The sequence below is a fragment of the Camelus bactrianus genome, chromosome 1 (assembly GCF_048773025.1).
Source record: "Camelus bactrianus isolate YW-2024 breed Bactrian camel chromosome 1, ASM4877302v1, whole genome shotgun sequence".
Taxonomy (NCBI): domain Eukaryota; kingdom Metazoa; phylum Chordata; class Mammalia; order Artiodactyla; family Camelidae; genus Camelus; species Camelus bactrianus.
Window position 1 is genome coordinate 63507059 of NC_133539.1, and position 25780 is coordinate 63532838.

The window sequence follows — 25780 nt, forward strand, 5'->3', positions numbered from 1 at the left end:
TTTCCCTTCAGAGCAATAACAAACAGCTTCATTTACTAGAGCAACAGCTATTTCAGCTGTCTCCTTTCTTATGCAAAAGCTGACCAGAAGGTAGTCTTAACATGTCGCTCCTCTGAAGAGCAGAAACTAACAGTCAAATGGGTCGGCTAAAACAGAGAATACTGGATTCTAACTCCAGCCTGTGGCTGAGACTTTTCTGGAATTCAGTTTTCTTTTCTAGAAAAGCACAGATTTAAACTAGATGAGGTCTAAGCTCCTTGTCTCCTCACTGCCCCAACCCTTCCCCAGAAGCATCTGGTTTGGAGTGCGTCGCAGTGTGAGAATTCTGACCCCTTTTAGGTGACAAAAATGGTCTTGGATAATAGCACATTTACAAGCATTGTTTGAACAAAAGAAGAAACCCAATTCCTTCTGATACTGGTTTTATTTGGAAAACTTCACATTTTGTGGTTTGGTTTTTTTTTTTGACAAACCCTTAAAAAAAAGAGAATGGGAGTGGTGCAAAGGCCTGAGATGAACCTTGCTATGAGAAAGACCTACTTTCTGAACTGTAGATGCTGTGACCTTTGAAGGTACAGGATTGAATAAACGGCCTAAGACACAGGTTGGACTTGGAGTTTTTCAAAGCAAAGGAGGAGGCAGAATTCCAGCTGCCTCAGCTCGGGTGAGCCATCAAAAGGGGCTCTAATTTGAAACTCTCACTATGGAAATGAATCCGAGCACAGTGAAGCCTCTGAACAAGGGGACAGGTCAGCGCAGACTTACCGAGCTCCAGCCCAGCCGACTGCCTCCCATCCTACAAAGGCCGCTGCCCCCATCCCAGTTTGTGGAGTTTGATTCACGCTATGCGCCTGAGCGGTGGAAGAAGGCTGGAGGGAGGGTCTAGTTTAGCATTTATTCTGTAGCTGACAGGTCTGGGCACTGATGTGTGCAGTGGGCAGTGCCAAGAGTAGAGGGTCTGAAATTAGCCAAGGTGGATGCAAATATGTACTGTGAACAAAATTTGCCCACCTCCCTCCTTCCCTTCCCTCTTCCCTGCATCCCTCCTTCCTTTCTTCTCCTTTATCACATAAAATGGGGTGAAAAGATATGGCTTTTTTCATAAAATAACAGACTGTCCTAAATAGTTAGCTCATGTAATGTCCCCACTTTACGGATGGGAAAACTGATACTCAAAGAGGGATGTAACTTGCTAAGATCTATATTCTGGGCTCCTAGCTGTCCGTGCTTTTCTTGAGCCTGTTTGGCTGACAGTATGTTCTTGCTCTCCTTTGGGTTATCCACTGGGGGGAATTTCTAGAGGGAGTGATGAGCCAGGAAGATTTCTCAAAGTGGGGGGCAGGGGAAGAATGGGGCTCATTGGATTGAGCCCACGTGCCTCTGTTTTTGTGCAATCTTCAGTCATGTAAGGCATTCAAAATAGACCTGTTCATTCATGTAATAATTAAGGAAAACACAGCAACTCTTACAGCACCCATCTCTGACCTTTAATTAAGTGTGGTGACGCGCTGGAAGCTGCTCTAGCCATGAGGATCACGATGTTGCTAGTTTAATCATTGCAAAGGCTGCTCTGTTTTATTGTGGCATAAAATTTGGAAGTCTCATATGAAAACGTACAATTAAACGTAACTCGAATAAATTGTTTTAGGCCAAAGAGGACTTTTCCCTTCTTCCTCCTGCAGCCAGCCCTGTCCCCTTCCCACCTCCATCGTTAACTGTCTGTTTTCAAACTCTCTGAATCTATTTGAGAGAAAGGCATAGATGAGATGAAAAACTGTTTAAAAAAAATATTTGGCAAGCTTACTGGAGTCAGCCATAGGTTCAGGACAGATACTGGTTAGGCTCAGACTGACCCACCTGCATGACTTGAGGCTGGTGGGACAAGAAAGCAGACTCTGAGGCCTCTTGATCCAGGTGGGCTGGTTTCTTGATAAAATAATGAAACTATAACAACCACCACCCTTCCTGGTTCCCAGTCACCTATGGAAAAAAGTCCGAATCTCTCAGCCCAGCACACAAGGGCTTCACAAGCTCGTCACCTGTAAAAGCCCACTCCCCTCAAAAAGGACACTTTCTTGCCTTTGGGTCTTTGCTCACCCCATGGCTCTTGCCTGGAATGCACGCCCAGCCCTTTCACACCCTTTCAGGATCCAACTCATCCTCCAAAGCCCAGCGTCCACCCCGCCATGCCTCCCTTGATCTGTCCTGGCTGGAGAACCACCCCCTTCTTTGTCCTTTCAGCACACAATGCTTGCATGAGGTCAGGATGTGTTTCAGTTTGGGGTGATCGATGTTGGTTGTTAGCATGTCTCAGGACCCTGAGCTCTGAGGGTGGGGGCTGAAGATCCTTTTAGTTTGTATCTGCAGACAGTTTGTCCCTGCAGACAGTTTGTCCCTAGCAGAGGGCCCACCTGGAGCCCAGCTGCTGGCCATGAAGGCTGGGACATTTGTTCATCCGGACTGTGAGCCTCGCCTTTCCCTGTGATCCTACCTGCATGACTCACCTGGGGACACAGCATTTCCCTCGGGGGCGGATCCTGGGCTGTGGAAGTCCTTCTTGAGAAGCACTGCACCCTTGCTCACTGGGGCCAGGATGGAGGATGGGGTCTTTAAAATATGGAGAATTCAAGGAATGCTTTCTTTATTATAAAAATCATCAAATTAATTACAGAAAATGTGGGGAAAATATGAAAGACAAAATTATAGGAGAGGGAAGATGGCTCATATTCCCGTCGCCCAGAGGAAGGCCAGTCTTCCTCAAAGGCTCAGACAAGTCTGCTGGGTGAGGAGAGCTGAGTTCAGCCCAGAGCGGAGGGCTGAGTTCTATGACCTGTCCACGTCTGGATGAACCAGAAACAGCTCACTTAGATCAGCTTTCTGTGTTCTTTATTATTAATAATGTTTTCAGAAAGCCTAATTTTTACCTTCATAGGAAAACATTCCACCAGTTAAACAATGGCCCTCAGGGGGAGGGTATAGCTCAAGTGGTAGAGCGCATGCTTAGCATGCATGAGGTCCTGGGTTCAAGCCCCAGTACCCCCTCAATCAATCAATCAATCAATCAATAAACAAATGAACCTAATTACCTCCCCCCCAGAAAAAAACCTAAAAACAAAAACAATGGTCTTCAACTCTGTCCAACATAATTCAATATGAGGATTACTTTTTTGTGTAAATGTACATAACATAAAATTTGCCCATTTAACCATTTTTCAGGGCACAACTCAATGGCATTAAGCATATGCATATTGGTGTATGGCCATCATCACTATCCATCTCTAGACATTTTTAATTGTCCCCAGCTGAAACTCTGTACTCATTAAGCATTAACTCCCCGTTCCTCCCTCCCCCAGCCCCTGGCAACCATCATTCTACTTTCTGTCTCTAGAAATTTGAATACTTCAGGCACTTGCTATCAGTTGTAGCATACAGTGTCTGTCCTTTGGGACACTTGGATTGCTTCTCCCTTCTGGCTATTATGAATGATGCTGCTGTGAACATGGGTGTATATGTATCTATTTGATCCTTGCTTTCAATTCATTTGGAGATATATATATATCTATATATATATACACACACACACATATATTCACTTGCCTGGAAGTGGAATTGCTGGGTCACGTGGTCATTCTATGTTTAAGTTTTGAAGAACCACTAGACTGTTTCCCACAACGGTTGCACCATTTTACATTCCCACCAGAAACACACAAGGGTTCCAGTTTCTCTACAACCTCGTCCATGCTCGCTATTTTCTATTTTGGGAAAGTAGCCATCCTGATGGGTGTGAAGTGATATCTCACTGTGGTTTTGATTTGCAATTCTCTGGTGACTAGTGATGTCGAGCATCTTTGCATGTGCTTATTGGCCATCTGCGTATCTTCCTGGAGAAATGTCCACTCAAGTCCTTTGCAATGTTTTAATTGAGTTGTTTGTTTGAAGGCTACTTTTCCACGTGTGAAGTCCTCTCTCCTCCACCCTTGCTCCCAGGCTTGACAGCCTCTGACCAAATAGCCTCCTTGGGACACTCATGATTCTCAACACATCATCATCATTGTCATCTTCAGGGACAGAACGCCAGGATGAAGAACAATCTCGTGACACTTGCCTTTGGCAAAACAGCACTAATGACCAGTTATGGATGGAGATGAGTCTGGGAGCTGTCACTGCGGATTTGAAGAAGGTGACTTTCTGCTTGTTTGTCCCAATATTATTATTCTGCATATTTTTAGTGTTTCATTCTTCCTTCATGAGGATGCTGTGTAGTACTTTATGTAGACCAAGTTCCACCACTTTGGGGTAAGTAGGAAGATTATAAAATCATTTCCTCAAAGACTGCCCTTTTCCTGAGAAGTAAAAAGCAACCCTACTGTAAGAAAGGATGGGTGGGGAGGAGAGAAGGACCCTCCCACTACCGAGTATCTGCCACGATCAGGACTGAGCTGGGCATATCGCACATGATTTTTCTTCTAATCCTTTCATCAGTCACATCAGGCAGGGTGTTATCTGAATTCCCACATGGGGACAAAGAGGCTTGGAGAGGTGACTGATTTACCAAGGTCCCAGCCAGCCACAGGCAGAGGCAGCAAGCACGCAGCAACCTGAGCCCTTTCTGTGACAGCAAGCACTTCTGCTTCTGGTGCTGGGAGCACGCAGAGGGCTGAAGTTGGTGTCAGGGACTTGTTTCAAGAAGAAAATATCCTTCTCTCTATCTCTGCTCATCACAACCCCTCCCTCTCTGCTGGACATGTCCATTTGACCTCTGACATGTTTAATCCTCTGCCATCCCCAGAAGCCCTGTGTCCCCTCCAGGACTGGCCTTCCTGCCAAGCCTTCCCTCTGGGACCCTGCCTCCTGCCCCTGCTCATTGTACTATCTCCACATCCCCGCCCAGCCTGTTGGCTTCATCCATCCACCACCACAATCTCTTACACTCTGCACCTCCCTCCCAAACGCCCCATCCCGCTGCTCCTACCCCTTTCCTCATTGCTCTTTCCGGTCCTTTATTTTTCTGGCTCCTCTTCCTTTGTCTGCCTCAGTAATATCAGGGAATCCCAGGTTGCCTTTCTAAACCCTTTTCTTACCTTATTCTGCACTCAGAACCCCTGAGAATCGGATGAAAGTCAGGAATTGCCTCCCTAGAAGAGCACACATGCACAGCACAGAATCTGACACATGATCTCAGGATTCATAGGCTGCATCTCCCTCTCAGTCCTTCAGGTGTGGAGAGCCTACTTCAATGGGTGGGGTTCTTGGATTCCAGATGAAGCACCATTTCTGGACAGTATCCTTATTTATGGCTTCTTAGACCTCTCTCCCCACCCAGACCCTTCCCCTGAGCTCAGACTCTGGTTTTGGACTCTGCTGGACAGTCTACATTGTGGTATCATGGGGCTCAAGTGACTCTCTGTCCAAATGAATCTGCCATCTTGGCCCCCAAGCCCTCCCCTTTGTCCTCTCAACTCTTAATGGTATCCACCATCCGCTCAGTCACCCAGGCCAAAAACCTAATCACTTTCCTTCATGATTTTTCCTCTTTCATCATCTGTGACATGGACTGCTAAATAGCTGCCCCCTGCCCCTGCCAGTGGCTGCTCACCCCTACTTCCACAGTTATCAGAGTTTGACTTTTGTACATGGTGCTCACCTCAGACTACATTTCCCTTGCAGTAGGGGCAGCCAGACTACTACGTTCTGACCAATGGATGTGAACAGAAGTGATATGTATAACTTCCAGGTCATGACTTTAAAGAGAAGGACAGAGCCCTTCACTTCCTCTTTCCTGCCTTTCCTTTGGCTGGAATATGAATGTGAAGGCAGGAGCTGGAGCAGCCATTCTGGACATGAGATGGCAGCCATGGATGGGCTGGCAGAGCAATTAGATAGTTGGGATCTCAGTCCCTGAGATTCAGCCACATCACCATTCCAGCTCTAGATGGAAAATAAGCATTCATCTCATTGTTTTGTGACCTAACCCATATAGTAATAGCCCCACGGCGTTACCCCACTTACCACCATAACCAAACCATCACCATGCTTTACCAGTTTCACTCCTTATATTACTTTTTTTTGATTCAGTCTCCCCTCTCAAGCCTCACTGTCTTGCCTTAGCTCAGGCTTTTACCATCTCCCATCTGAGCTATTGCTATAATTTTATTTTCAGGTCTCCCTGCACCCCCCTCCTCCCAAGCCATCCATCCTCTGTACTGCTGCCAGAACTATCCATCCTCTCTACCAGTGTTCTCCAACCTCGGTACTCTTGGTGTCTCAGCCCAGATAATTCTTTGTCTTGTGTGTGGCTGTCCTGCGCCGTGGAACACGTTTAGCAACTTCTCTGGCCTGTCCTCACTAGATGCTACTTGCGTTCTTTAAGTTGTGACAACCAAAAACATCTTCAGTCAGTGCCAAATGTCCCCTGAAGGGGAGGGAAATCACCCCTGGTTGAAAACCAATGCCCTACACCAACCCGACTGCATCTCTTCCTGGGGAAGCCCTTCCGTGGTCCTCCCTGGCCTGCTGAGTGAGTCCAGCAGGTGGGAATCTTCACATGGCAGCTCTTGCATTCTTCCCAGGATAGTGTTTCTCCTGAGCCCTCACACACACCCTGCCCGCTGGTTGTCTTATTTATTTATTTAACTTATTTATTTATTTAATGGAGGTTCTGGGGAAACACGCACTCTCCCCTCCCCTACCCCACCCCAGTTATCTTGAACTATTTGCTACATGCTGAGTGTGTCATGGTCCTTGGTGCCTTTGAGTCCCCAGAGTGCCCAAATGCCTGCTCGTCCCACTAGCCTTAGACCAAGGGTCACCTTGGGGAAGTCTTCCTCCCACGGTCCAGGCAGGCTGGGTGGCTCCCTTATGTGGCCCCATCTCATACATGCCTTATGCTTGAATATGACTGTCCCTGTGTCTGAGTCCCTCTCAGAACAAATTCACTTCTGTATATGGGTCCTTAGCCAGGGCCTGCCCCTTACTGGACACTCAGTTTGCTGAGCGAATGCTGGGGCTCCAAGGTGAGCAACCAGGACAGTGGAGGGAAGGGACTGTGTGATGTGTCCAAGCGTGCAGGAGAGGAGGAGGCTTTGGAATGGGGTGAGCCTGCTCACAGATCCCAAACACTTGAGAGGTTGGCCCACGAGTGAGGGAAGATGCGTGGGGAAGAGAACCCACTGGTAGAGGTTCCAGGGAGCCAGGTTTCAACATAATAAAAAGAAACACTAAGAAAAAATAGGGGGAAGGGTATAGCTCCATGGTAGAATGTGAGCTTATTAGCATGCACTAGGTCCTGGGTTCAATCCCCAGTACCTCCATTTAAAAAAATAATAATAAACAGATAAATAAATAAACCTAATTACCTCCCCTCACCTAAATATATAAATATGATTTCAAAAAAAGAAAGAAAAAAATAGAACTTCATTTCTTGTGTTTTAAAATAGTTGTTCTAATGATCAATTAGATGTAATTCAGGAATATATATTTATTTAAATGAAACAAAAAGCACACATGGTTATAAAAAATGCTCATTCATCACTGCTCCCTGTCCCTGCTTCTGTAGTAGTTTTGTGTGTATCCTCCTCAGTCTTTTTCTATGCATTTATATATAAATATAGACAAAGATATAGATGTGTGCATGTATAAACACACACACATACAGATGTATGGCAGGTGGAATTTTCCTCTCACCTGCACTGTTCTCTCTTGTTCCTCCTTATCTGTGTTGCGGGAGGTTTTTTATAAAATGGAGTAAATTGACAGAGACTTAGCTGGTGGCCACATCACGGTCCTGTTTTGAGAGGCTGTCCACAAAGGCATGCCTCTTTATCTTTGAGATTCACTGCTCTGAGGAACAACCTGAAATTCCTTCTTCAGAGAACAGCCGGGGCTGTGGGAATGAACTGGGAACCACTGACGTGCATCCGGAGCTCAGGGCCCGGTGGCCTTCTCTGCCTCCAAGACCGCTGGGCCCCTGGGTGTGGGGGGACAGCAGGGCAGGGCCACCTGGGGAAGGAGAGAAGTGGGGAGGCAGAGACAAGAGCCCTGAGTGCTCATCCCAGGCTGACTCCATGGGCCCTGAAGGGCCATTTGGTGGGAAAACTGATGTTTAGTACCATTTGGCTTTTTGTGCGATTGTGATCAACAAATAGACAGTTTTCCTAAAACCAGTAAGTACAATCATATTATATATATTTGCCTGCTTAAAACATATATATTTTTCTTCCTCAGCTAAAAAAGATGAACCCTGTCTTTTAAATTGGCTACTTGGCAGGGGTTTTCATGATGCATGGAATCGCGGTCTTACGGACAGACATCTGCATTGTTTGCAATGGTCTGTTACTGCAAACAGGGCTGCACTGAGCATTCCTTTCTTTTCTTTTTTTTTTGCACTGAGTGTTCTTGAATGTATAGCTTCGTGCTCATGCACAATCATGGCTGCATATGTGGCACTTGACCCTGGTAGATGGGTTTACACAGTTGAGTTTTGATACCTACTGCTTGACCAGTTTATATTCCTGTGCGTGAGACCACTTGCATCCTTGCCAAGCCTGGGCGTCTCCATCTTTTTTATTCTGCCAATCTACACTGGGACTTCATTGTGTGGTACTGACATCCCCATCCCTGAAGTGGACCAAGCAGGGTCATAACCTCATGTCTTGAGGGCGTGGTGGAGGGGTTTCTTCCCCAGTGGGGAGGCTAGATCACATGACCTTCAGTTCCCTGGACTCTGCTTTTTCACCAGATTAGAGAAACTTGCGTTGGTGGGAGGCCTCAGAGTTCTAAAGCCCCGAGGCAACCCTGGCCCTTCTGATTCTCCCCGGGGGGCTGGAAGTGAGCCCTGAGGTTATAGGACCTGAAGGTAGTGAATCTGGCTTTTACTTTCATCAATAATAGATCTCACTTCTCGGGGCTACCTGGGGTCATTTTGCTTTCTCTGTGGGAGAGTGTGTGCTTCCCCATGAAAGAGAGGGGCTCAAGTGATCAGAAACTCGGAGGTCCTGTAGCTGGATCCCCACAGACACCCTTAATCTGGGAAACGGTCCTTCTTGCCTGGCCTGGTTACTGTATTGAGACCCATATCCTGTCATGAGGACCAAAGAAAATGGTAGCAATGCTTTGAAAACTGTTTGCCCTGTGCACACACAAGGGTCCTCCATGAAACCTGGAAACCCTCCCATACTACACTTCCTGCAGTGTGACTCTGATTGTGCCTCTCTTCCTCTGCAGCCTTCAGTGGCTCCCTGTTGCCTGCAGACGGACACCCCACTCCTTAGGGAGGCATCCCAGCCCTCTCCACTGGGGCCTGTCATGCACCCTGGGCTCCAGCCACATGCAGTGTTTGGTTTTGAGCCCTCTCTCCTTCTTGCTCTGACTCCGTGATTTTCCTTGACTCATTGCCCCTACATTTCCAGATTCTGCTCAACTTTTAAGGCTACCTTTTACATGAAACTCAAGCCCTATCCCTTCAAATGCACCCACACATCTCAACCTTACCCTGAGGAAGCATCTATCAGTGACCCTGCTCCCCTTGTCCCCTCACAATCCTTACTTGGCACCACACTTTGATCTATGGTGGTCCTATAGCATCTGAGCACACAATGTGGAGGAAATAGCATACAATCCACAGTCAGAGATTTGAATCTTGTTTCTGCCACTTAGTGTGTGACCTTGGGGAAATTAGTTAATGGCCCAGGGCCTCAGTTTTTCTATCTGTAAAACAGGGGCAATTTCTCCCACTCATAGGATTATTTGGTAATCAGTGGATCTCAGCCCTGTGTGTGTGTGTGTGTGTGTGTGTGTGTGTTGACTCCCCAGGGGACATATGGCACTATGTAGAGACATTTTTGGTTGTCACAACTTGGGAAGGATGCTATAGGTATCTAGTGGGTAGAGGCTATGGATGCTCCAAGCAGCCTACAATCTCTAGGACAGCTCCCGACAACGAAGAATCCTCTGGACCTGAAAGGCAATATGGCGTGGCTGAGAAACCCAGTGTAGACAAAGTGATACACTGATGCAATAAGGAGCCTGTGGGCTTTCTGGTGCACAGTACGTGCTTCAAAAATGATCAGTCTTCCTTCCTCCCCACTGAGTGCCAGCTCTTTATGGGCAAGAAACATATCTGATTCATCCTTGTGTTGTCCGCAGCTCCCAGCACGGGGCCTGGCACAGGGTGGCTGAACATCAGGGTTGGGACGGAAGGAAGGGTTTCTTGCAGATTCTATGGAAAGGCAGTTGAAGACACCAGTTTTGGGATGTGGAGGCTCCAGGGCAGTAAGAGGGAAGGAGTTCTCTATGTGGAATATTATTGGGAAGGAAGGCTGGTGGTTGAAGAGACAGGCTGGGAGCTGTGTGAAGACCCCCTCCAAGCAGTGCCTGCCTCTCTTGGGCCAGTGTTACTTAATTGACAGGGCATTTTTTGTTTCTGTCTCTGAATCATGGTTCCAGGGTGAGGAGGAATGCGGTGTGATTCAGGCTGAAGGGCTTGACCATGGCAAGCCACCCAAATGACTATTTCAGTAATAACACTTTTATGTTTTCCTTTCATCACAGATCTCAAAGCGCGGCACAAACATTAATTAAGTCTCTTAGCATTCCGAGAAGCACTGTGTGTAAATATCACTCTCCCCACTTGGCTGAGAGGGTTAACTGAGCCAGAGAAGGGCAGGTGGCTTCATCTAGGGCAGCTCAACCCTGTAGAGTCTCCACCTTGGAGAAGCTGGGATTTAACAGCCTCCCCGCCCCTCCAACCACGACTTCTTTCTCCCCTTTCCCAGGCCCTCTTGGCGTTACCATGAGTAGAAATGGTTTCCTGCCCACCAAAGCAGCAGGACGCAAGTTCCAATGCAGAGGTGCAGGGCATAGGGAGCCCCTCCTTCTTAGATATGTCCCTTAACTGCTGTGGACCCACTTCTGGGAGGGGGCAGTGAGGGGACAGAGGATGATGTCAGAGGGGATTGAAACATTTTTTTTTAGGAGGGGTCCCATGGGGGTAAATTTATCTTTCCTCGGAATTTTCTCAAAATGTTAACAGGTGAATTGGATTAAGCAAATAAGAGTGTTCCTTGTATTATTCTTGCAGATTTTCTGTCGATATCAAATTACTTCCGAAGCAAAAGTTTAAAAGGACAAAGAACGAATGCCTTCTCTAGAGCCACAGCTCTTTTCTAGAACCGCAGGGGCCAATGCAGTGAGAGTCCAAAAGAAACACTGGAGGAAAAGACACAAGAGGAAAAATATGTTCTTTAAAAGAAAAAAAAAAAGCCGGCTGAGGAAAACCCCTTCCGCTGCAGCGCGCAGGCTTGCCTCCCTTGGTATTGCCGGCTGTCCTCGCACGTCGGGGCGCTGCAGTGGCGCGCGTGCCCCTCCCCGCCACCGCGCCGACACTGCCCCTGGCGGTGACTCATGCCGGGCATCCTTTAAATACCGGGAGCGCCCAGCCAGCCGCACTCATGCTGCAGTCTTGAGCCGTCCCAAGTCCTCCTCTCGCGCTCCCTCTGGTCGACGGCGGGCGAGCGGGCGCCGCGCTGCTGGTAAGTAGGCGGGCCGGCCTCCTGCCTCCTCCCTCCCTCCCACCCGCCTGGAAGGACCTGGCCATCCACCTCCTCTTTTTCTGTTGACCCGCTACCCCGGGAAGAGGGTCCAGGACTGGCGCGGTGCCTGAGGATGGATGCTCTCCAACCTTGGCCAGTGGAGCCTGCACCGGCGGGGCGCGTGGCCCGACCCCACGCTGCCCAGGCGCCTGGGGCCACAGCCTTGCTCTGCCGATTCCTGACCGGCCTCTTGCTCCTTTTGCCCCGACCGGTCCCTGATGTCGACCTGGGATGCTGGGAAGATGTTTTAGACGAGCAAGATGCGTTGAAAGTTGATTAAATGCTCACATCAGTTACCCATCTTACCTTTTTCAGGATACTAGCTCCATTGGGAGAAGAATTTCTCTTAAGATTCAGGTTATTCGAACCCAAATCCTTTTCCCCAGCACTTACTATGGTGGCCACCAGCGGCCTGTCCTGCATTCGGGTCTGTCCAGGACCAATGGGGGTTTCCCAGGCAAGAGCACTGTCCTCTTTTCATAAGCTGATTTACAGTTGTTACAAAAACAGCTTCAGCAGATGTGCTGGTGCCTGGTTTCTATTTCCAACTTGAAATTCAGCCATGGACTCAGGGTTGTTCCAAATTCTAAGTTTGTGTGTGGCTTAGGCGACCCCAAACTGGCAGCTTTCCCTCTCGCCAATTGGAGTGTTGGAGCTTGGCTGTGGCTGCTGGCTTTGGGCAGGGAGAGTCAGGGCTGGAGATGGATTTGTGATCAGGGTGATTTGCATTTAAAATTGTGACTCTTGTACCTTTACTGGTGTCTCTGCTCAAACGCAGAGGCAGGAGCAGGGCCAAGGAACCAGATGTGAAAAACTAGAACTTTTCTAGAACTTCCCACCCTTCCCAGATGTGAAAGAGCCAGTCTACCTCCAGGGCCAATGGGTTACCTCAGGGCAGGCTGCGACTCTCTCTTGGACGACACATCGCTCAGACCAAAGGTGCTGGATGCCTGTCTGTCACCTTGACTGCTCCTTTAGGATTATGTCACCGTATCTCAGCCAGTGCTGGTGCCGCTGGCTCCGTAATTTAGAAAGTCTGTAATGGCTGTCACGTCTTACACTCTGCATTGATTGAACATCTGGGGCACATTCAGGGCCAGACAGTCCCATTTGCCTGTGGTCTTGAGTCAGTCGGGCGGGCTCTGCAGTGATGAGACAAGTGTGTGAGAGAGGCCGGTGGGGAAAGCTCGGGAGGGGGGGGGAAAGCTGGGGAGGGGGAGGGCTCTAAACCAACCTGGCAGAAGGTCAAGGCACGGAAGACTCTCCCAGGGCTGGGGATGCTGCTTGGGTTGCTCAGTGAATGCGGGGTGGGTTGCCAGTGAGAGTAGATCCAGATGTAGAGAAACAAGGAAAGCTGGGAGAGAAGTCGTTCCAACTGGGATGAGTGCCAGCAAACACTCTCGGGACTGTAATTACACATGACAATTTGCTTCCCTAAATCCTGACCGCAGAAGATGGACTGCAGCTTCTGGTTTCACTGCCTCCCTGGACTTTTGGGACACAGGATTTAGAACCTTCTTTCAAGATGCTTTGAGAAGGGCCTGATCCATTTCTATCCAAGTTGGGCCCCCAGGTGTTACCCTGAGAAGGGGGCTGTAGCCTACAGCTTTAAAACTAAAAGCCCCAAGTGGGAGCTTCTTCCCGTTCTGCTGGCAAGTTTGTCATAATCTCCTTTTTGCCAGGCTAATTACAGCCCTGCCATGGTTTCTGTAGGAAGCCCTACCTCCCCTAACCCTGGGGCTGGGAAGGGCTTGCTTTTCTTTTGTTTTTCATTTTCTTTTTAAAACAAATCTCAGTTTCCTTTTTTAAACAAATTTTTAAATATTAAAAAAATGGTAAACTCATTTTCTTTTTTAAACAAATGAACTGCATTTTAACTTTAAAGACCAGGAGAGATGAGGTTAACAATTGAGCCAGGCAGGGGTGGGGGCAAGAGGTGGGGAAATGAGGGTGGCCCCTCTTCCCTTGGGGATCCAGGATGTGTTTGGGGTAGAGCTTACCTAATGGGTAGAGTCCCTAACGGGGCTGTGTTCTGAGGTGACGAGATCAACCCCTTCTAGTGACCTCTTCTGTTCCTTCCCTCCACTCCTCCAGGCCACTTAGGTGACACTGAGCAAACATGAGCATCAGACCTGGGCGTTGAGGAAGAACATCCCCCAAACCATGCAGCCTGCGATTTGATAGAGACACTTGACCTTGACTAATCGTGCTAGGCAGCTGGAGGGTGGCTGCTCTATAAGGCTGACATCATTTTAGAATGGAGAGTGGGAAGCCACCTCTCCCCCACTTCCAGGCACTGCCAGACATTTGGGTGACAAGGTCCTGAAGCCTCATGATAAGGCTGAGTGGTTCGCCAAGCCCCAGGGTTAGGTAGGGCCCTGACTTGGGTGTCTGGAATCATCTGCTGACTGTGTGACCTAGGGCAAGGCCCCCCCCATTCAGAGCCCCTTGTTTTTCCCGTCTACAGAGTGACCAGGTGGTTTGACCAGGTCAGCTCCAAAGGCCCTTGTGTCTCTGATACCCTGGACTCCTAGTGCTGCTTCTGGGACCAGCCTCTACTTCTGGGTTCAGCTCAGCCCAAACCCCAGATTTCTGGGGATGGAGAAAGGGCCACTGAAGGAAATATCAGTAGAGGGGGCTGGACCAGGTCTATGGCCCGACCTTCAGCCTCCCTGATCCAGGGTTCAGTCTCTGTCTTGGCAAAAAGACATAGATCAGGAGCGTGGGTCCCAGCTGGTCTAGACCTGAAGGGGTGCTTCTGAGTGTGGGCTGTGTGTGTATGGGACCCCTGCATCAGAGTCACTTGGGGAATTTGTTACATATGCAGGGTGTTGGTTCCCACCTCCCATCCAAGGATTAGGATCTCTGTGGGTAGAAACTCCAGAGATTCTGATTTTACTCAACAGTAGGATGAAGAATAATTTATCAGGTACTCATTTGGGGCCAAAAACAAGTCCAAGTACTTTCCATGCATGAACTCAGTTACTCCTCATTGCTGTAATGCTGTGAGGTTGGGTCTATTAAGCAAGCTTCCCAGGCATTTCCAGGTGGTGTTTATGTACTGACCTGGAGGAGGTAGTGGTTACCCCCTTTAAGTGAGATGGGGCGGTCAGGACACACTGAGCCGCTCAGTCAGTGACTTCGGATCTGGTGGACCGTGCAGAGAGGAGCGATACTGGCTGTGTGCAGGGGAGACAACACAGCCTCAAGCCTGGCTCCTCTCTCCATTGGACAGGGCAGCATCTCAAAGCAGAAGAGGCCATGTGTAGGGAGACCTCTGTGGGGGGAGGGCACAGGCCAGGGAGGGAGATCTTCTCTCTGGGCCTCAATTTCCCCTGGTGCACTGGGAGAGGGCAGGACCAGAGGCTCCCTAAGCCTTTCTCAGCATCCTGATCCATGAAATGTGGCCATGTGAAGATGCACCGATTAACAAATGGAATTGCCCTGCCTGGAAAACTTTTGAAGCAAGATGGGCTTGTAAACAATGATACGAGGTTCTCAAGCCTCAGTCTGAAGGTGGCGCTGCTGGAGGTTGGGTGTGACCTATAAGAAATGGTGGGAAAGGTGAGGTTTCAGGCCAAATCTCCTTTCTGTCTCTGGTGAGCTGCCCAGGGCCCTTGGGACTCTTTACAGGAGGAGAACCGGAGGCCTGGGGAATTGACCTACACTCACACTCCAACTCAGAGTCAAGGCTGAGCAGTGCATCCATCTCCAAGGCTCTTTCCCAAAGCTTGGCTCCGTGGCGTTGAAATAGGAAGGCGTCTCCTCCCAGGGAACCTCCTGTTTAGGGAATGTGAATGATGGTATTAAACCCAAAAGTCCCAGCCCACCAACCGGCAAAGCCCAGGGCTTCCAGGCTAATTATGTGTTGGCTTATGAGTCATAGGCATTTCTTGCTAAAGAGACCCAGAGTCAGAGCGCCTGGTCCCAAGCGCTTCTCCTCCTGGGGAGGAACCGCGTCAGAGTGTCCAGGTGAGCTGTCTGTCTGTCCTTCTTTGTGTCTGCCACTCAATGAATTCCCCCGGCCAGCAACAGATGCCAGGCTGCGCCCCATCCCAGGACAGGGGCTGGATGGAGTCCCCACAGTGACTGAGGACACGTTTGGCCACCTGGAGGAGGAGGGTGTAATTAGGGCAGCTTTGTGGGTCTTTAACTGGCATTTGTCACAGCTGCCAAGCGGCATCGGGCAGCGTTGGCTATTAGGCTGCTGTGTGCCGGGCTCCTGAGGGCCTCAGGCTGCCACGGATGCTTGTAACACTTTCTGAAAATCCAAGGGCCGGCTGGCTCTCCGGCCCTGCTCCTGCGGCCCCTCCCTCCCGGGAGGGCTCTGCTGTTGGGTCTGAGGTGGGCTCTCAGGAGGTCCTTTGGAGTAATCAGTACCAGCTGTGGCAGTGACAAGTGCTGGAAAATAGGAAACCACTCCATGTGGTGCTGGGGTGGGCTCTGCCGACATGAGGATTTAGAAAAAGGAAAAATTCTGTAGATTCTTGCAATATTTGTCAAACTGAGTATGGTCCATTTTAGACAATAGTGGCTGTGTTCCCATAAGGAATCTTCTTCCCTCCTCCTCCCAAGTCATAAGGCATCGCCCCCTGGCCCTGGCCCTTCCTGGGCTGCCTGGATGCCCCCTCCCCAGCTGGGAGTGCACACTCTGAGAAGGTCTGAGATAGATCTTTGGAGTGCATCTTGTTCCATACTCTCATTTACTGATGGGGAAACTCAACAGAGACTGCCCTGGGCTTGCCAGACACTTTAATTTAGTCTCTGATACTTGGGGTACAGCACCATTTTGAAGCATTGTGGGCGTAAGAGTACACAAAATAAGTACTGGATGGTTCATTACCAGGAGTGATTAGAGCTCCACCTTTTCTAAGTCAGTCCAAGGGGCAAATCTCTCTCACACACATGTATCAAGGGGATGGGCAAACACCCATACCTGTCTGCGCTGACCCCCTGGGAGCGCACGCACAGTTGTCCTGGTAGATGGATCTCATATCCTTGTTCTGGGACTCACCCTTGGAATCCTAAAATCTTGGGGATGGGCAGGACGTCAGCTGTCATCTAGTCCAGTCCCCTACCAGGTGGAGTAATCTTCTCTCCAGTTTCCTTACCAAGTAGTTACTCAGTTTCTGCTTGAAGATTTTTGGTGACAGGGAGCTTACTACCTCTGTGGGGTTGTCCAGTCTGACTCAGACAAGCTGACTTTGGTGGTGAGCTAAAACCTGCTGCTTGCTCACATCTTCTCTCCTTCTAGCTGTTCATCTACAGTTCCTTCAATGGATGCTCAGGTGTTCTGGTTTCTGGTTCCTTATCTTCTGCTTACCCTTCTCTAGAAGACCTTCATCAGTGTGTCATTGGCCTCTTGAAGTTCAGGGTGGACCAGAGCCAGCAATATAGGTGTGGATTGATCAAGGCAGTGCACAATACCACCATCACCTCCTTTGTTTCACACGTAATACTTCTGCTAATGCAGGCTAAGATCGCATTAGCTTTTGCGGGCAGTCTCCTTTCTCTGTTACTGTCAATAAAAAGCTGTAAGCCTTTCTCCAGGGGTGGATGTTAAGGTACTTTTTCAGTACCTCTTGTCTAAGCTGTTCATTTTCTGCTCTCAAGTTCTGGAGCTGACATTTGTCTATGCAAGCTTATCCTCTTAGGTGTGTCCATAGCTTAATCTGGCCGCTTTCCTTTGCATCTAGACTCCATTTGTCAAGTTGTTATTTTTTTTTAAAAGCAAGATACAGATTTTATTCTATCAGATAAACACAACTTAAAAAAGATTATAATGTCAATGGTATTGAGAGTTTGGAGAAGCAGATGATCCATATGCTGAGACTGTTTTCACAGGTACAATACTTGTAAAGGATAATCTTTCAAAATGTAACAAAATTTGAATACTATCTACTAAACTTTCCGGAATTTTATCTAACAGAATATGTAGAAGCAAATTCCACACGATCTCCAAGCTGTCTTACAGATACCTCTCACTGAACGCTTCCCATTCTCCCTATTTAAACCTGTTCCTCCCTCATACACCTTTGATTAGTTTATGATACCAGTATCAATCCATTTGCCCCTTCCTAAAACCTTAAGCTCTCCTTCATCTAGTAACTCTCTTACCCATTATCAGTTATACCAATGTACATATATATTCCTTTTCATATTCTTTTTCATTATAGGCTATTACAAGGTATTGAATAATACAGTTCCCTGTGCTCTGCAGTAAGACCATGTTGTTTACCTATTTTATATATAGTAGTGTGTATCTGCAAATCCCAAAGTCCCAATTTATCCTTCCACCTCCTCCTTTTCCCCCCTGGTAACCACAATTTTGTTTTCTATGTCTGTGAATCTGTTTCTGTTTTGTAAAGTTCATTTGTCTCTTTTTTTTAGATTCCACATATAAGTGATATCATATGGTATTTGTCTTTCTCTTTTTGGCTTACTTCACTTAGCATGACAATCTCCAGGTCCATCTATGTTGCTGCAAATGGCATTATTGTAGTCTTTTTTATGGATGAGTAGTATCCCATTGTATATATATGTATGTGTATACACACACACACACACACACACACACACACACACACACACACATATATATATAATATTTATATATTATGAGGCCTCAAGCTTCATTCAGGGTCAGACAGCTAGTGGGTGGTCCTTAACTATCCCCACGTCTCCACCTTCTATATAGTTTATAGACCTGACTTCAAACACCAAACCTTCCCTGAGGAAGATTTGACTCTATTCCCAGATTAGCACCATGTCTACAGGAGCATCTGGGCCTACAACCTGTCAGCTCAAAGTACATCCTAAGTTTTCTGAGATTTCCTCAAAGCCACTCAGTGTTTCTTTTGGAAACTGAGACTAGTACCCAGAAGGCAGAGTCCAGATGTCGCTGACACACAGCAGCCCCTTCCAGCAAGACAGGAAGTGGAGCAGATCACTTCCTTTTATTGGGAAGACGGTTTGGTTTAAGCCCAGCCTTGTGAAAGTGCTAACACAGGGGCAGGTTGTTGGTGGCTGGTGCGGGACAGGGCCCAGGGAGAGGGGAAGCTGAGCTTCCCTGCAGTCTTTTCCATGAGATTCCAGAGTAGTCCCGCCTCTGCTGGCTGCTGCAGCTCTTCCCAGCATGCCGCCATGTTTCTGGCTTTAGCGTCTTCCCCCAGGTTCAGGCCCTGTTTATTTGTTCTCATTTCCTGTCTGTCCTCCTGAGGAAGCCATGTTCAACCAGCAGGTCCAGGTGCCGTGAGGGTACAGAGATGGACAAGATACTGTTCCTGACTGAAGGAGCCCATGGGGTGGGAGATGAGCATCCCTGCCCTTGCAAAGCTTATTGACTAGTGAAGGTGATGGACGGCCGCACAACGAGTGCCACATGCGGCCACCCCGGCACAGGCCATGATGGAGGCTGGGAAGACTGCCTGCACGGGAGGGTAACTAATGCTGACTCATGGAATCTGAGAAAGCTTCCTGGAGGTGACGCATCTGAGCTAGACTTAGAAGCGTGGGGAAGGTTTGGATGAGGAAGGAGTGCTCTCCAGGCAGGGGGAATTGCTTGGGCAAAGACATGGAAGTAGGAAGGCATGGGGGAAGGCCAAGAGGCTTGCAGACCAGACCGCAGGCAGCATGAGATGGCTGTGCAGTGATGGGTCCAAAGGCAAGCCAGTGTTTGGCACCCAAAGTTGCCTTAAAAATAGCTGCAGCATTGGTGAAGGGCGGCCCTGACACATGTGTGCTCTGTCTCCTTGCAGAGGCCATGCCACTGAAACATTATCTCCTTTTGCTGGTGGGCTGCCAAGCCTGGGTTGTGGGCCTCGCCTACTATGGCTGCCCGAGCGAGTGTACCTGCTCCAGGGCCTCCCAGGTGGAGTGCACAGGGGCACGCATCGTGGCGGTGCCCACCCCTCTGCCCTGGAACGCCATGAGCCTGCAGATCCTCAACACGCACATCACCGAACTCAGCGAGGCGCCGTTCCTCAACATCTCGGCCCTGATCGCCCTGAGGATTGAGAAGAATGAGCTGTCCCACATCATGCCTGGGGCCTTCCGCAACCTGGGCTCGCTGCGCTACCTCAGCCTCGCCAACAACAAGCTTCAGGTTCTGCCCATTGGCCTCTTCCAGGGCCTGGACAACCTCGAGTCGCTCCTTCTGTCCAGCAACCAGCTGGTGCAGATCCAGCCAGCCCACTTCTCCCAGTTCAGCAACCTCAAGGAACTGCAGCTCCATGGCAACCACCTGGAATACATCCCCGATGGGATCTTCGACCACTTGGTGGGCCTCACCAAGCTCAACCTGGGCAAGAATAGCCTCACTCATCTCTCGCCCAGGGTCTTCCAACACCTGGGCAACCTCCAGGTCCTCCGGCTGTATGAGAACAGGCTCTCGGACATTCCCATGGGCACTTTTGATGCACTTGGCAACCTCCAGGAGCTGGCCCTGCAGCAGAACCAGATCAGTGTGCTGTCCCCTGGCCTCTTCCACAGCAACCGGAACCTCCAGAAGCTCTACCTGTCCAACAACCACATCTCCCAGCTGCCCCCTGGCATCTTCATGCAGCTGCCCCAGCTCAACCGGCTCACGCTGTTTGGGAATTCCCTGAAGGAACTCTCACCGGGCATCTTTGGACCCATGCACAACCTGCGTGAGCTGTGGCTCTACGACAACCACATCACTTCCCTCCCTGACAACGTCTTCAGCAGCCTCCACCAGTTGCAGGTCCTGATCCTCAGCCGCAACCAGATCAGCTACATCTCACCGGATGCCTTCAATGGGCTGGTGGAGCTGCGGGAGCTGTCCCTCCACACCAATGCGCTGCAGGAGCTGGACGGGAGCGTCTTCCGCATGCTGGCCAACCTGCAGAACATCTCCCTACAGAACAACCGCCTCAGGCAGCTCCCAGGGAATATCTTCGCCAACGTCAATGGCCTCATGACCATCCAACTGCAGAACAACCAGCTGGAGAACCTTCCCTTGGGCATCTTTGATCACCTAGGGAAGCTGTGTGAGCTGCGGCTCTATGACAACCCCTGGAGGTGTGACTCAGACATCCTTCCGCTCCGCGATTGGCTCCTGCTTAACAAGGTCAGGTTGGGGACAGACACACTCCCGGTATGTTTCAGCCCAGCCAGTGTCCGAGGCCAGTCCCTCATCATCATCAATGTCAATGTTGCTGTCCCCAGTGTTCATGGCCCAGTGGTCCCCCATGTGCCCAGCTACCCAGAGACACCCAGGTACCCGGACACCCCTAGCTACCCTGACACTACCTCCATCTCCTCCAGCACTGACTTCACCAGCATCACGGAGGACTACACCGATCTCACCACCATTGTGGCCACTGATGACCGTGGCACAGGGGGCATGACCCAGGCCCAGAGAGGGCTGGCCATTGCCGCCATTGTCATTGGCATCATTGCCCTGGCCTGCTCCCTGGCCGCCTGCATCTGCTGTTGTTGCTGCAAGAAGAGGAACCACGCGGTCCTGATGCAGATGAAAGCACCCAATGAGTGTTAGAGAGGCAGGCTGGAGGCAGGGCTGGGGAATGGTGGGACCACCAGAGGATCCGGGATTTCATCATTCTGCCTCCATCCCTGGGCCTCCAGAGCCATCCCCTTGCTCCCTTGCTCTGGTCCCCTAGAGAAAGGTGCCTCCACCTTGTCCTGGCCTGCCTGGTTCTCCTGTAGAAGCCTTCTTACCACCAGGGAGGTCTAACATGTCCAAAACCCTGTGGGGTTCCCAACTCACATCCTTGGGTTTCTTTCAAGAAAGCCTCTCTTCTAAAGCCTCACCAGCTTTCCTCCAAGAACAACCTCTCCTGTGCCCGTGGCCCCACTGGCCTTTATACACACAATTATTACACGCTTGCCCACTTTGTGGGAAAAGTTCTCCACTGGGACAGCCTCTATCCCAAGTATTATGTAAGCTGATTTCCCTTCTTTGCTCCTCATCTTTGTGGCATGGGCTCTCCACTGTCCCCTCAAATGAAAGATCTCCCTTCATTTCCTGCTCCTGAAGGCAAGGTGACTTCTCTCTTCAAAGAAGGCTTCAGACCATTCAGCTGATTTCTTAAGAACTGCCAAATGCCCTGGCTTTCAGGATGCTATGAAAGAGAGAAAAGAAAAATGAGGCTTTTCATTTCTTAGAGACAGAGCCATCATCAGTGTCTCTCTTGTGATTTTTATCTGAAAAAGGAAGAAAGGCACCTGTGCAATAATTCCAGCCTCTTAGAGAAAGGTATTGCTTAGCTGCCAGCTTTGCTTTGAAAGTGTTAGTCCTTTAAGGAATAAAATCATGTCGAATTTCTGACCCCCTAAAAACATGAAAATCAGCTTATTGGTACTGGATGGGGAAGGCAACCTGGTACCTGGAGGTCCTTGTGTTCACCCCTAGGGTTTTCCCCTTTCAACTTTTTATGGAAGTGCAACATACATAACAGAAAAGTGGGAGCGTGATAGTGTGTAGTTTGATGGGTTTTCACAAACTACACAGCCATGTAATCAGCACCAGATCAAGAAACGAGGCATCACCAGGATTCTCCATCCTGGCCTTTCACTGGAGAAGACTGGGGCTTGTGGAGGTGGCATGGACTTACCTGGGATCTGGCTCCCGACCTGGGATGGGCTCCTCACTGCCCAACCCCCACCCCCGCCAGCCCTTGCAAAGGCCCAGCTGCCAGGGGTGGAGGAGGAGACATAGGTATACTCTGACCTGGGCATGAGATTGTATTAAATCCCAGACCTTGAGGCACCGAGACTGGCCAGGTCAGAAGCATCTCAACTAGAGGAGCCCATGCAACCACACACCCTCCCCTGCCAACAAGCTGTGTGTTTCTCTTTGGAGGCACCTCTGCCTGTGCCTTTTATGGACATCATATGCCTATATCTGTTTTTAATTTTCACTCTCCACTTGGGGGACGTGAAATAGCTCAGAGATGAGATCCTTTAATTGGACGGCCAAGTGTAATGGAATCCAGCAATCCCTCTAATGTCGTGGTAAAATTCTCCATCTATGTTACGGTCAGCTAGAAACTGAACTTCAGCATTCTCAAACACAGCAGGCAACATCAGCGTACACAGACAGGTTACAGTGGGTCAAGGCCCTCTCTGGAGCTTCTCCCTGCCTGTGGTGTGGTTACAAGAGTTGAGCTGTTTGGTCCAGAGTTACTGTCACATGAACATCTGCCCTCGCCACCCTTCCCGCTACACACATATTCACATTAACAAAGACAGTACAGTCATGGCAATGCAGGTCTTCTTCTGGACAACTGGTCTACCAGCTTAGAGGTTAAAAAAAGTGAATTGGGGAGTTTCAGGTGTCTGTTTCTGCCCAGGAAAGAGCTGCAGCCAACACTGTAAGGATTTGGAAATTCACCATCAATCCTGACTGGCCCTTGCTAGTTCCCTCTGCCCCATGAGACAAATAAGGAATCCTCTGGGGCCTTAGTAGCACGATGCTGACAGGGTCCCAGTAAAAAGAGTCCAGGAATGGATGTGTGTAAGAACTAGTGCACTTTGTAACTTTTCACTCCCTGTCCCAGGGACTCGGGGAGAGATGGGGCCTATCAGAGGCAAAAGACAGCATATCCCAAAGGTAAATCTGGATCTCTAAAATGTATTCAAAATATTTACAGCAAGTGGTGGACATGTACCAAGGCTTTCCAGGGTCCAAAAGGAAGTGAGCCCAGAGCTTGGAGCATGGGCGTCGTTCCACTGATGGTGACCTGCTTTATTGAGCCTGAGGCCCAACAGGGAAGCCTGGCTTCTCTTCTGCAGACAGGAAGCATGGTTTGCCACTGCGTTCCTCAAGGTGCCCCTTGTGAGTAGGCTCCAGTGTCTCATTGTGCAAGGGTACATGTGGGCCGGAGATGGCAGAGAGGTGAGGAAGGCATCCCGTTCATCCAGTGTGCCCTGCCAATCTGAACCCAGACCTCTAGGTTTTGATGGCATTGGCCATGACCTGGGGCTATTTTCGTCTCTGGATATTAACTTGTGTCTTCAGGCCAAAGGCTGGCCTGAGGACAGCTGTCCTCAGATGACTCCCCCCAGGAGGACCTAGGTAGGGGTTGTGGACCCTTTACCTGACTTTCTGAGCTTGCCTGATCCTTTCTCCCATTGGAGTGTACTGGAGGGAGCCACCAGACCTCCTCTTCCCTGGCAGGCCTTTTGGTCTCTCTGAACCACGTCGCCTGCTCAGGGAGCTGCCAGAAAATGTGGATGGAGTTTCCTTTCCAACAGACAGTGCATTTGCTCACTTCTTAGGGCTAGAGTGAGCTGCTTGGTCCCCCAAAAGTTGAGTTCACTTTCCCCTTTGCTCACTGGCTTCTAGTTCACCTTGCCAGTATCAGCAGCCTCCATTTGGAGTGGAGGGTTGGTATTTGAGCAAAGACAATGAAAGCCAGTGAGAACCACTGTTTTTCAAAAATGTTGCTGTGCATAGCACTTAACAGTCTTTTTTACCCTCACAACACCGCTGTGCATGAGCAATGCCATTTTCCCCTCGTGAGGTCTAAAACCTCCTGTTTTTCCACAACGATTCAACAGGCTCTGGGTTTTCTTCTCTCTTTAAACTTTGTACAAGACCCCATGGCCTGTCCTGGGCTTTTGTCTTTAAACCAAAAGAAAATGGAAGTCACTGCCCTATTTCTCCCCCTAGTCTTGGCCATTGGAACCTCACTTGGTACTGTGTGGATTAAAAGCTTTGTAAATTACAAGAGAAAAATTAAACTCATCCATCCATTAAAGAAAAACTGGCTTCTCTCAAGGGAACTCTTGGGCTGTGTATATATTATTCCTCCTTGTTAGAATTTAAAGGCACAACATAGTTCTCAGAACTCTTCACGGGCAACAGACAAGCATTACACTCTTTCAGATTTAGGCAGAGCAGTTTCAGGAATCATTTCCAAATTCAGGAAGCTTACGGAAAGCAGGCAGCTAGAGAAACTAGATAATAGAGTTGGTAAACAGACATTGGATGTTGCCCAGCCTTTAGCTAGAAATCACTCAAAGGATTCAGCCCACAGACCCCACAAGCAGAACTGAATCTGGGTTGCAGGGGAGGCAGTGATGGCCTTGGGGAGGAGGCTGTCGCTGCAGGACAGAGAGGGTGGGCGGGTACTCCTCCTGGCCAAACTCCCCTGAGTCCGAGCTTTCTCCTTCCCCTAAGGAGAGATTGCTCTCACCAGCCATTGCCTTCATGCTGCCTTCAAACTTAGGTCATGTTTGCCTTGCTTAGAGAATCATTGCGATAGTCCCAGGTGCTTGGAAATGCGTTTAGAGATTTCTAGACCCCCGGGGTTTTATAGAGTGTAAGCCCTGGTGGGCAGGGCTCGGGGTCTGTCTTTGCTGGATGCTATTTGTAACAAATTTGGTGTACAAAATCAACAATAAATGGTATACACAGGCCATGTGTGTGCTCTCGGGGCGTCTTGGCTAGGGGATCTCACACCTGTCCTTTCTACTCTCATCACGGGTGCAAGGCTGACCCAGACAGATTGTGGGCTGGGAAAGGCCTTTGGAAAGTGAATGGGGACCAAAAATGAAATAACCAATGATATCTATGGGTCATGGTGGCCAGAAGGGGCCTTAATAGGTTCAACCCATTTTATAGATGAAGAAGGTAGGATCCCCACAGGAAGTGAAGTCCCCATTGTCGGCTAGTGAGCTAGGCTGAGCGTGCACTACAACCAGGCCTCCAGTTCCTGGGCTGGAGTTTCTTCTCCGTCACCAGAAAGGCATTGACGTTCACTCAGCGCCCGTTTAATGTGCACATGCACACATATGCCCAGTGCCCAGCCAGCTGTGCACATCTGCAGTTTGATTTCACATAGGTATGTATGTCTCTCTCACACACACTCTCACACACACACACACACACACACGTGCACTCTTGACTTGGTTCCGCAGCCCCTGGATGAACAGTTTCAGGGCTGGAAAATCACTACCTCCCAAAGCAAACTTTCATCCTTGGATAATCCCAGTGGTGAAAGCGTGCCTCTCCACGTTGGGCCAAAATTCCCCTCCCTATCTCTTTTCCCCCTTTTAACTCAGAAGGGGTTTAGCAAGTTAAATAAGCATTAAATAGAGAAACAAACACAAGACAACAAACCCACAACCCCCTTGGAATTCCTCCTGGCATTGAGAGTCAGCGGGTAGGTGCCTGGGGCCGGCTGCCAGCTGAGGTCGGCCTTGCA

General features: G+C 49.3%; 1 protein-coding gene across 1 annotated transcript; it reads left to right on the forward strand.

Annotated features, from left to right (window-relative positions):
* The first annotated feature begins 11372 nt into the window (after nucleotides 1-11372).
* Nucleotides 11373-24986, forward strand: LRRC15 (leucine rich repeat containing 15). The gene is made up of 2 exons (XM_010959274.3): nucleotides 11373-11528; nucleotides 19346-24986. Exon 2 carries the CDS (start codon nucleotides 19351-19353, stop codon nucleotides 21103-21105), a length of 1755 nt encoding a protein of 584 aa, XP_010957576.2. The 5' UTR covers nucleotides 11373-11528; nucleotides 19346-19350; the 3' UTR covers nucleotides 21106-24986.
* Nucleotides 24987-25780: the final 794 nt, after the last annotated feature.